Source organism: Zingiber officinale, chromosome 8A, assembly GCF_018446385.1.
Source record: "Zingiber officinale cultivar Zhangliang chromosome 8A, Zo_v1.1, whole genome shotgun sequence".
In the NCBI taxonomy this organism is placed as follows: domain Eukaryota; kingdom Viridiplantae; phylum Streptophyta; class Magnoliopsida; order Zingiberales; family Zingiberaceae; genus Zingiber; species Zingiber officinale.
In genome coordinates this window covers 4,107,526-4,119,680 of record NC_056000.1, presented here as the reverse complement: position 1 = coordinate 4,119,680, position 12,155 = coordinate 4,107,526, and the positions used below count along the sequence as shown (strand labels likewise).

Here is a 12,155-nt window from a genome sequence, read left to right as displayed (position 1 = left end):
GTAGTGCTTGGGCAGAGGATCTCGCAGAATGGCTTCCGAAAATTGGCGGTTGGTCCGCTCGGGAGATGAGTCCGTCCGGGGAGCTTTCCCCTTCCTGGCATCCCGCCTTGGCATTTCATCTGAGGAAGATCCTACATCTCTTCGGGCTGGCGTGGCTCCAGGGGTGCGAAATAAGGCCCGGTGGAATGCGACGGTGGCTGGAGGTGCTTCCGCTCGGCCCCCGGACGTTGCTGTTGCTCCGCCCGCTCGGCGGATGCTTTTTGCTTTGCTCCACGAGTTTGGCGGCCCTTATCTCGACCAGGGCGTCGAGTCTCCCTTGAAAGCGTCACCGTGTGCTGTCGTCCAGCCTCGTCCATTGTCTCCCGGATGCGGAGCGTTCCCACAGACGGCGCCACAGACGGCGCCAATTTGATCTGTCCGAACAGTCAGTCGATGAACGTGGCGCTCCAAGGCTCGCTGATGTAGGTCTCCAACTAGTGTCGAGATGCTCGGCTATCTCACGCGCAGTCGGAGGAAGGGATTCCAATGACGACCCTCGGCGCTCAAGTCGGGTAAATCACGATGAACAAGGTGGCTCGAGTCTCGGTACATACCATCCTTTTACATCGATGAAACACGAGGTTCTTTATATATGAAAGGTTTGGAGCAGCGTGCAAGGTGCATAAGTGTCCCTGTCTTATCCTAGGTATCGGTGTCGAAAGCTTACCGTCCTTTCCTAGTGCCGGAAAGTTTACGACCCATATCGCTACTGATCAAAGCATGCCCTCGATGGGACAGAATCCCTGTCACAAGATTTGGAGCATGACACACACGTGAAACCTACAGGTTGTCAGAGAAAGAAATCCTCGGCCCTTTCCTTTGCTCCAAACTTGTAGTCCGGCGGAAAGATACCTAAACATCCGACCGGACTTTGTGGAGACTAACAAACAGGGGTGCTTTATGACTGTGATCGGTCAAAAGGTCAGCTCGGTCCATGACCTTTTTAACTGAGCGTCGGAACCCCGATTTGACAGGGTGCCTACCAACTATAAGTGCAAACCGGCCGGACCCTTCCGGGTACTCGATTCCATCGGCCGGCCGGCAGTCCAGTGGGACCGGCCACCTATGGCCGTCCGTCCGGTCGGACCACACTCTCCTCTGGGTGGGCGGCTGTTCCGGTGACTTCCATTTGGCGTTGACTTTGCAAGAGAAGGGGGGGCCCGCTCTTACTACCGGATCAGATGTATTTATAGAAATTTTTTCTTTAAATGAGATACACAATCAATAAATACTGAACTTCTGGATTACACATAGCGCACCTTTCCAATTTATTCTAGTGGTCAGCCTAATCACCTTAAAACTAATCAATGAGATTAAAGGATTTATCATTTTTATAGATACAACAATAAATGGGAGAATAATTCTACGCTAATAATTTTATGATAATAAAGTAATTTATATTGAATCGGCAAGTATAAGAGGGTCGTTTAATTTGTTGACCAACTTTGATAGAAGGGTGCAAGTTTAGAATTGATTTGTAGATAAACACAGATTATGTATTTAATTTTGTTTCCCTAATAAAAACAAGGCCTCGTCAATGTCACGGTACGAGCGACAAGAAAAGAAAGGAGCAACGGAGAAATTTTTTGATATGAGACGAAACGTCCATCACCGCGGCGGCAAAAATATCAAAGAGAGGCTAGGTAAGTTGGGGCTATCATTTATATGGGCCCCTGCAAATAATTAAAATACCTATTAAAAAAAATCCGATATTATATATATATAGTTGCCTTACAAATAGATCATACAAGATTTATAAGACATAATTGACAAACAAAATTGACATGGGACGAAACCACTATCACAAATTAATATAACAAAGAAAAGATCTATATATATGGTCCCCTACAAATAATCAAATTAAAATATCTAGTAATTTCCCATTCAAGTTGATTTTCTTTTTGCAAAGATAAATTACGTACCTACATTTTTGTTTTCCTGGAGTACTATGTTTCTTCAGATCTGTATACGACTTCCACTGATCTGCTGATCGATATTTCATTCAAGTTTTGTCTCGTTTTAATTAAGCTTCTCTAAGAGATCCTAGGCACACACTCAGCCAACTCATAATATGCTTAGCTTGCTTAGAAATTAATAAAAATTCATGAAGAAATACAAGTAAATTTAATCACTGATAACGAGTACAAGGTACAGATTAATATATCAAGAGTCGAGTACTGCAGGACATCTGAGCAGAGCATAAACTTCATGCACGTTCTCTAATTCCTCCTCCTCTTCAGCCTTCTTTCAGCAAAACAAGGATCATAATTCATTTTCCAGAACCGTTCGATCGCCTCTGGTGTTCGGCCAGGAATTCGACCAGCTATCAATACCCACCTAAACACACTCAGCGTGCATTAATTTTAGTGTCCTGGAGGCCGACGACGAATTCGAAAGGGACCATGGAACAAGTTGAACAGTTTGGGGACTTGTAAATTAACTCTAAAGGAGTCCGAGATCCGATCGACAACGAATGAAAACTTACAGAACAGGGAAGGAGGAGAGAGGTAGCGTTAATTACCTGTCTCCGACAAGTCTATACATCCTGTGAACAAGGTCTTCCTCCTCCTCTGACATGTCGACGAATTCCCACTCGATGCTGCTCACCTCTGCAGGAATCAATTAAACAGTCAACTGTTGTCCACCATGCCCAACAAATTGCAGAAATGGAAGGCGTAATTAAAATAAAGAGCGGAGCAAGATGCATGTGCAGCGCGCGACCTTGGAAATCATGGCCAAAAGACTTCGCCTCGCTGGGCCTGCGCTTCTCCATGGCTTCTTGATCGAAAGAAAACAAGAGGGTCATCTAGTACAGCGAAAAATATATATATATTTATAGTACAAAATGAATGAAAAGAATAATATAAAAACATTATTTCAAATAAAATAATTATTATATATAATAAAATACTAATTAATAGTACGCAGAACATGGAATAGTGAAGTAGTTTCCTAATATGTGAGTTAGTACTGCAATGTTTATAAAATTAGTTGGAAGGACAGGTAGAAGACAAATGACTGGAAAGCATCTCTCCACCAACCATTTAATAATAAAAATTTCAAAATTATAAATTAGAGTGCATGCCAGATGCAACTTGAATGCCGAGCACCTAGCCATAGATTAAAAGTTAAAAATAATAATGTTTCATAAAAAAAATAATAATATAAAAAACAGTATTTCAAATTAAATTATCTTAATAACTCATAATTTCGTAAAATTAATTATTATATATATAATTTTTAAATAAAATACTAATTGGATGTAGAACATGGACTATTTTATTTTCAAAATGTCACGTACCTTCTGATAAGAGCCTAAGTGATATAGGTTAATAGCTACCATGTAAATCAAAGTTAAAACGGTAAAGATTAATCCGAATAAAAATAACTACATTAGCTGATCAGTGGGAAATCAGTCTGAGTGGACCATTCACCCGGTCGGATATGGTACCGATATTAATCATGTGAAGTAATTAAGGAGAAGACTAAAGGTCTTGAGGGAATGAAAGTAAAGGAAAATACTTTATCTATTATTAAATACACAAAAATCAAAATAAAGATGTCTTCTGTAGATAATCAATATCATTAAATAAGGGAAGATAAAGGATCACTAAGAAAGATATAAAAGGACATGTCAGATATGAGGAAAAGACAAGAGAAATAAGAATCTTCGTCTCTATTATTTTTCATTTTCCTTCTTGTATTTCTAATTTAAACATCGGAGGGCCAACGCCAGAGACCTCTTTCTTGATTTTAATTTTATTTTATAGAGAAAAGCGAAATCTTCATCTCGTTATTGGAACTACTACCTCTCTGACTTTCTAACTTCGCGCCTTCGAATATGATGATTTTCCAATTCCCATTAAATTTACCTTTTATATATAAATTATTAAGAAGAGAAAGAGTTAATGGCGTGTGATTTGAAGGCCACTAATCTGAGTAGTGAAAATAACCTTTTACAAGGTATATAAATTGTTATATATAGATTGTTAAACTATGCCATATTTTAAAATATTGTGGATGGATAATAATTAAATAATCATAAAATAACAAACAGTGAAGTGATTAAATAGAACCATGTAGAAGACAAATGACATGAGAGCATCTCTCCACCAACAATTTAATAACAAATTTTTTAAAATTATAAATTAGAATACATGCAACTTGCATGCCGATCCCGACCCATAAATTAAAATTATATTTAAAAAAAATTATAAAAATAACTTTAAACAAAAAATTTAGAATATTTATATTTTGATTTCTCAAATACTTATTTAACTTTCCTTTTTAATTTTTTTTGAAGGTATAATGCGATGTCATGCATCATACCTGATGCGGGCTGTGATCTGATAATGGGCCTCTTAAGTTTGTCTATGTTTACGGCTTAATAGTTTCAGTTGGAGGCCCACTAAATTCGGAAGCCCAATCGAAGCCAGCTATAAGAGTTCATCGATGGCAGAAATCTGCAACAATTCCCATTTTCGTCGGCTTTTCTTTGTAACCCTAATCCTTCTCGGTCGCTAACGAGGGTGAAGATTGGATCGATGGCAGGGAATGGACCGATCTCCCAGGACTGGGAGCCCGTCGTGCTCCGCAAGAAGGCTCCCACCGCCGCCGCAAAGAAGGACGAGAAGGCCGTCAACGCCGCCCGTCGCAGCGGTGCTGAGATCGAGACCATCAAGAAGTGTACGCCTCCTTTGTGATTGATTTACTCTGTAGTCCCTTTTCCCCTCTCTGTGTCCCTGCGCGGGAGCGAGATTTATTTGCTATTTTTAATTGGGTGTCTCAGTGTTGGTGATTTTGTTGGACGTTATGTTACAGTTAATGCTGGTTCGAACAAGGCTTCCTCTAGTAGCACGTCCCTAAACACAAGGAAACTTGACGAGGAAACAGAGAATCTTACTCGTGAGTTTCTCTGTTTTGTTTGCTTTGTTGGATCCTTATCCTTGAAAGTGGCTTGTTTCTATTCCGGTAGTTATGCTATTATCTTTATCTCTATATTGGATCTCGTTTGTAGCTGCAATCCAGGTTTTCTATTGCAGTCAGTCGTTGGAGAGGGGCTAGGATGGACACAATTCGGTTTACAGTAAGTAAAGAAATTTAAGCCAAACCAGCCAAAGTATGAGAAAATTTTCAAGCTGAAACCCAAACAAACTAAAAATTTTCACACGCGCAGGCACATATTTTATACAGACGCACGTAGTCATATTTTACACAGAAGTGCACGCACATTTATATATGTTTATGTGAAAAACAACCTTCATCTTTCCGACTTTAGCACCCATCTTGTTTACTTGGTCGAAATCAAAACTAAGAATTGAAAGGCAGAAATACTGTTACTTATATTGCATGTATTAGAGACTTAATTTTATTTCCCTCCAATTATGCCCAATTTGGTCAAAAATAAAATGGAGGAATTGAATGGAATGAAATTCCTTCCTCTTATCCTCTTCTTCCTAGAAAGTAACAAATAAGAATATATATGTATATATAATCTTTTCCCTCCTATGTTTCCCCAAGCATAATGCGAAGCTCCATGCATCGTTTCCATTGTCTGTCTGGATATTGCTAGATTGTATAAGTATGCCCTATCACTTGGTAGATAGGGAACTATGTTAATTGCATTTTTTTTTTTTCATTTTTTTGTTTCTTGGTTTTGACACGGATTTCACTTTTCTTCAAGCCATCTGCACATGCTAAATTATGAATGAACAGAGATATTAAGTCCTACTCTGTCACAGAATTATTTGTTTTTTAAACATCTTTTCTTTGTTCTTTGATTTTATTTTCCAATAATAACCTAATAGTTAAGTGTCCATGTGGTCGGTCTTTTTTTGACTCTCAAACATGACTTACTTTTGCAAGCTCTTTTCAGTCTCAGAAAGGCATAACTTTTTAAATTTTTATTAAACCTTTTTGTCGTCGTGTATTTTGTTGCAAGTTTAAGAAGCTATTGGATGTATTGTAATCAACTACAATGGAGGACCATGGTTAATCATCTCTGTTATCATTTCATGCTTGCTTTATAATGCCAAGTGCCTCAAGTAATTCTATTTCCTGTTCAATCTTTTTGATTGCTACTTGTGCGAAAATCACAATCCCTATGTTCATATGATGAAAGAAAAGTCTTCAATTTTTGTGTTCACTTGTTTCACACAGTTTGCAATTAACCTGGTTCTGATTAATCATATTTAGTTTATTCGTTCTATTCCTGTTCAGAGGAAATTCAATTCTAAATCCTAAGAAGTATGTTACATTAGAAGTTGGAGGTATCTTTCAAAGCTATAATTTAAACTTTCAGATTCATGGCCACCTAAACGATACATTAGCTAGTATTTTGTTCTAAATTGCATATTTATTTGTGACGTGAGACGCTCAAAAGCACATAGGTACTGTGGGGCTTGAGGCGCTAGGCGCAAGGTGAGGCGCACACTTTCTCGAAATAAGGCACTTTGGGTATGATTTTTATAATTCAAATATATATAGGAAATTTCTATTAAAATATTTCACTAATAAAATTCAAATATTTCACAAACTCTTAAACAATAATTTAAATATAAAATTCACTAACTTTCAAATATTGAAATAATTTATCTTCATAATAAAAAAAATAAGTGGAATGAAAAATTCTAAACTAATTTACAATTTGAATTTGTGAGGAATGAAAAAATAGAATCATCAAAATATAAATTCTGCACTAATTTACAATTAATTTTGTGAGAGAACAAGCAAAACCAATAAGAAACTTATAAACTTAAATCTGTGAGGAAAAAAATATACCATTATGATGAAATAAAAGGAGAAAAGCAAGAAAGTGTAGCCAAATCGACCAATGTTGATATTTTAGGAGAGAGCAGAGTTCATGTTTGAGAGGAGAGGGGAGGTTGATGCTGATTTTTTAGGGGAGAGGAAGAGTAATGCAAGAGAGAAATAAGTTTGCAAGGGATTAAGGGAGGTTGATGTTCATTATCTTGGGGAGAGGAAGAGCAAAGCAAGAAAAATGTGTCGCATGCGTGCAAGTTAATACAGCCTAGTTAATTTAAAGGGTATTTAAAGGTATTGGCTAGACTTAAAAAAAAAAATTAAAATTTCAATAAAGAGAGTAAAATTGTGCCTCAAGCATGCCTTAACCTTTCAAAAGGAGCGCTCTTCATTCAAGTATTGCTGCTCACCTAGCTGCGTCTTGCATCTAGGCGTAGTTAGGCGCTCGCTTTTCACAACTATGCTAAATTGCATGCATTCTTTTCACATGACAGTTTCTGTTTTCATTCATTCTAAGAAGCCAACTAAAATAAGACAATGCAACCATATGTTGACTAGGCTTAACCCAAGTTGCTAGATTGGCATGGTAGTGTATGTATCATTCAATTCATACCTGGCCAGCACCTATAATCTTTACTTCCATCATTAATTTTCTCCTCTTTGTTCCCAGTATTAGATTCATAGTCGTCAAAATCTATATGAGGATAGGACTGGATGGTCAGAGAATACAAATACAGTTGTATCAGATTGGTAGGAACAATAAAATTGGAATCAATGGAAAAAAATAAGAGAGATTAAAAAATACAATTTCATATATGAGATTATAATATATTCATAAATCTTAAAGAATATACTATATATATATATATTATTGTATATGCTATTATTAATCCAATATACAAATAATGTCACATTTATTAGTATAAAACTGACAAAGACTAAAAATAAATTAGAACCACCAATAAAATCATTTTTTTAGTATAAATTATTAAATAACATTATATTGGTAAAAGTGTTAATGTTTAATATTTAATGCTATAGGTTGTAGTTGGGTCCGTAACTATTTTTTAGTTGAAGGTAGATTGTTGTTCAATAGAGATTATTAAGAGATTATGGTATTCCTTTTCAATCCCTAATAGTCTCTTGATTCATGATAACCATGCTCAATTAACTGTTAGTGAGGGAAAGATAAATAAGGGGTTGAGTCCGGCGAGTGATAAAAAAGTTGATTGAATGATGCTTGTTCTTTTGGTGTGCTGAATCTCATGTTGTGGAAAGTTGGGATTAAAAGGAACACTAGAATGGTCTGATCTGCCCGAAATTGATGAAGGCGGTGAGCTGGTGACGTGGCTCTGCTATTGACTTGATGAAGATTTCGTGTTGTCTTGCAACATAGGGTGCGTTAGTGTCGGGCAGGAAGGGGCCCTCGGCGTTGGCCCTCCGATGCTCAAGTCAGTGATCAATTCGGGAGAAGAAAACAGTGGAAGCGAACTGTAGCAAAGAGCATATCTAAATATGAAACATGATATACCTCCACTTGTAGATGGAGACCTCTTTTATAGTGTACTGTTGTGTTATGCATGTGTCCCCTCGGATGAGTCTAGTGGCTAGCGCATGAGGTGTTGCCACCATGAGGTCTGGGGTTCGAATCTCAGCAAAATCGAGGTAAATGCCTCCCTTATGTGCTAGTTACTATTCCAAAGGCTAGTAGCCGTCCGTGATTTACCTCCTGTCCTCCTCCGTGTTGGTCATGGGACGGGTTGGCGGGGGCGCTGGGGCGAGTGTATTCGCCTTTTGCCACCATGTTGTGTTATGCATGCATCTCAAAGCATTAGCATGTTTCCTAAAACTTTCCTAAGAAAGTACGGGCCATGAAGTGCCTCACACACAAGGTTTAAAATCTTGACCTGTGCCGAAGTTTCAGTCCCAGATCGAAATGATACGGTTTCGGTATCGTATCGTGCTGCGTTGATACGGTTTCAGTATTTTTTTATTTAAACTTAAAACAATCATCTAATAATAATAATTCAGCTATCTCAATTTAGAATGGTCAGACATGTATAAGATTGTAAGTGTTTTATTAAGAATCATAAACTACACATTTATCAAAATTTTTTAAATAAAGAACATATAATATTTCCTAAGCAGATAGACATTCTAAAAGTAAAAAAAGCTAAATATTTTAAAATTCATAGATCTAAATTTTAAATTGATTCTAAGATAAAAAATATTATCTATAATAAATATATAAATTAATTAAAAATATTACGTTATGTATAATAATTATATAAATTATTTATTTATTTAAATTAATTATTATTTTAAATAATATATATTTAAAGTGATAAAAAATATCAGAATATTAATTAAATAGTAAAACAGGAAAAAATTAAAAAAAATATCAGAATATTAATCTGATTTATTAGACTTTTTTTAAAAAAAAATAGATTTTTTAAGAATTTTTAAATAAATTAAATCAATAAAATTATTTTTCAGAATATTAATTAATAAAATTTATTATTATTTTTAATTTAAATATATTTATATTTTATTAGGATAATTTAATTTGATTTTATAAAAGCCTTTTCGAGATATCACAATTAAGTTAGGAAATGTTTAATTAATTAAATTAAAATATTTAAATTTTAACAGTAATGCCTTTAGATATTCCGTTCTTCATGCGTGCTGGTGGTGCTGTAGAGTCGCGGCATGCCTTCGGCGGTACGGAGGAGTCCTGACTCCTTTGGCGACGTCGGTCGCGATGGAATCGTGACATGCCATCTGTCACGTAACGATGATCATGCGATTCCTCCTGTCGCTCCTCTTGTCGCGTACATGCGATGACTCGACGAAATAATGGCTAGTCTAGTTTAGGTGTGTGGGTAAAACGGTAAGTTTTGCCCATTCTGCCTGGCACGGAACGAAATTTTGAACGATGTCTTGACACCCTTCCTTAAACGAGCATGCAAATCTCTATGATTTGACAAGCTGGAAGCTTCTAATGGACGATTTGTCGAAGGGATATTTTTTTGTCCTTTTCGGCACAAATTTCCAAAAGAGTATGATTTGACAGGTATCTAGGTTCCGTGGTAGGCCGACCGACCGCCACTCGGTCGGGAGATTGCCAACTCGGCCTTACAAGATGCAATCACCAACTTGTTCTTCATTCGACCCTTCATTTTGTCGAGGAGACGCAATGTGTTCGATCGGCTAGGACAATGGGCCAGGTAAATTAGTACTCAACTTCAAATCTTGTCTGTAAGTTGTGAAGGATGGCCGCTCTAAAGGTTCGGTCAGACATAGCTAGGTCAATGGTTCTAGGTCTGCCTGATCATGTAACTTTGACTATTTGACTTTGACCTTCATGTTAGCTGGTCTCCCTATTTTGACCCACTTTTTGGGGGTTATCTTTATCACCTTATCATGGTCAATTTTTTCAAATATATCTCAATTTATCTAAATTTAATCGATTTCATTAGTTTTCCCTTTCTATCTGATCAAATTTCAATGAATTTTATCAGTTTTCTATTGTAAATACAATAATTTCTAGCTATTTTCATCGATTTATTTATTTATTTTAATTCCTCTTTAATCTTTGTGAAATTTTAATTTCCTGGGGAAAAAAAATCAAGATCTGTTTTTGCTGATATTGATCCAAACAAACTGTGATTAGATCCTCCTGTAACACATACATAGGTTTTCAGGGATCTTCTATAGTCATTTCCCAACTATCTGTAAAATTTCCATTGTATACTTTGCTTCTGCATGGGTATTCATTTCTTGCGATGCGTACATTCATTAATTTGTGTACATACATCATGCATATGCATGTAGCAATGTGTGTTTATGCCTAAATGTGGTTTCCATATAGTCAAATTGTTTATCATATTATAGAAATTGATCATCCTGGATGTGTATCTATTTGTTGCTATTAGGATAAAGGTATATATGACTTGTTTTCTTGGGTGGATAAATAGACGGGAATGCTAAATTGTGAATGAATGGAGCAAATTTCCATCTGCATATGAGAAAGATGACCTCCCATGAATGTTTTTTTCCCCCTGTTTCTTTGCCTTCGCTCTTATTAATTCAAACTCACCCTAGTAAACAAATCACTGAAGATGTAAGATGTGCTTGCTTCTTTTGTTCCAGTCTGTACTATGTGAGTGAGATCTACAATGGTGTGCTCAATAATAGTGTTTCTCAAAAGTAAATGTAAACAGTGAGTTGCCATATCCAACAACTTACTATACAATTCCATGTCCTAACCTTTTTATCCTATTCAACAAGATGAGCGAGTATCAACTGAACTGAAGAAGAATCTCATGCAAGCTCGACTTGAAAAGAAGCTTACCCAGGCTCAACTTGCACAGGTACGCATCTTCTCTTTCAGCCTCCATTTTACGGAATGCATTTCCTATTTTTGTTTTTGGCTAGCATTTTTGTTTGATTGTTTCTGGCATATCCAACTGAGCCACTCCTATTTGTATCAGCTAATCAACGAGAAGCCCCAAATTATCCAAGAATATGAGTCTGGAAAGGCTATTCCAAACCAACAGATAATTATCAAACTGGAAAGGGTGCTTGGGACAAAACTCCGAGGTAAAAAATAATTATAGCCCAGCATTTGACTACCCGTCAGCACGATGTTTAATATGCAGCATGCAAGTTTTGCATGTCAAATGCACGTGGACTCGTCTTTCGCATGTTCAACTCCCTTGGCATTTGGTAGCTTTCCCTGTATTTTGACCCAAGTTTCCAATGCTATAGTAAGTTTCATGACTGTAATTTTCGTTTTTTATTTGGTGTTGATACTCTTTTTGAACCAATAAGAAATGTGATGTGGTGATGGGGCTCAAAGTCTTTCTGCATATGACAACCTACTTAAATCTCAATGATAAAAACTTTTCATGCTATATTTGACACTTGAGAAGCATCGATCCGGCGTGCGGTGTTTGTATTATGTTTATTGGAAGGAAATAAAAAATATTTTACAGTCGTGGACTGGACTGTAGAGCTTGGCCCGTCGGTGCACTAGTGCGAGTGCTCTTTGATGTACCGGATGGACAAATCAGGGAGGACGTCTAGAAACTTGAATTATATATATATATATACACACACTTATCCGATCTGTGCTGACCCGCTCCCATCCGTCGCCGATACGGAGTCATGGAATGGACATTGATTATTTTATTTGCACCATTCGTCTCAGCTGGGTCGATCCGGCGACCACCTTCCATTCGTTGGATCCAGAGCTCGGCTCGAAATCGAGATTTGTTCTCTCTCGTGCTACTAGCACGAAATCATCGTTGCTAACTTGATCTTTTAACTATTAAATAAAAGATATGGCAATT

At 36.8% G+C, this 12,155-nt stretch overlaps 2 protein-coding genes across 2 annotated transcripts; one reads left to right on the top strand and one right to left on the bottom strand.

Annotated features, from left to right (window-relative positions):
- Window positions 1–2,144: 2,144 nt before the first annotated feature.
- Window positions 2,145–2,919, bottom strand: LOC122011518 (transcription factor CPC-like). Its single transcript, XM_042567911.1, has 3 exons — window positions 2,761–2,919; window positions 2,561–2,648; window positions 2,145–2,376 (listed from the first exon to the last, which is right to left on the bottom strand). Exons 1-3 carry the CDS (start codon window positions 2,843–2,845, stop codon window positions 2,259–2,261), a joined length of 291 nt encoding a protein of 96 aa, XP_042423845.1. The 5' UTR covers window positions 2,846–2,919; the 3' UTR covers window positions 2,145–2,258.
- Window positions 2,920–4,505: 1,586 nt separating this feature from the next.
- Window positions 4,506–11,672, top strand: LOC122012005 (multiprotein-bridging factor 1b-like). The gene is made up of 4 exons (XM_042568451.1): window positions 4,506–4,725; window positions 4,861–4,944; window positions 11,092–11,174; window positions 11,295–11,672. Exons 1-4 carry the CDS (start codon window positions 4,584–4,586, stop codon window positions 11,412–11,414), a joined length of 429 nt encoding a protein of 142 aa, XP_042424385.1. The 5' UTR covers window positions 4,506–4,583; the 3' UTR covers window positions 11,415–11,672.
- The last annotated feature ends 483 nt before the right edge of the window (window positions 11,673–12,155 follow it).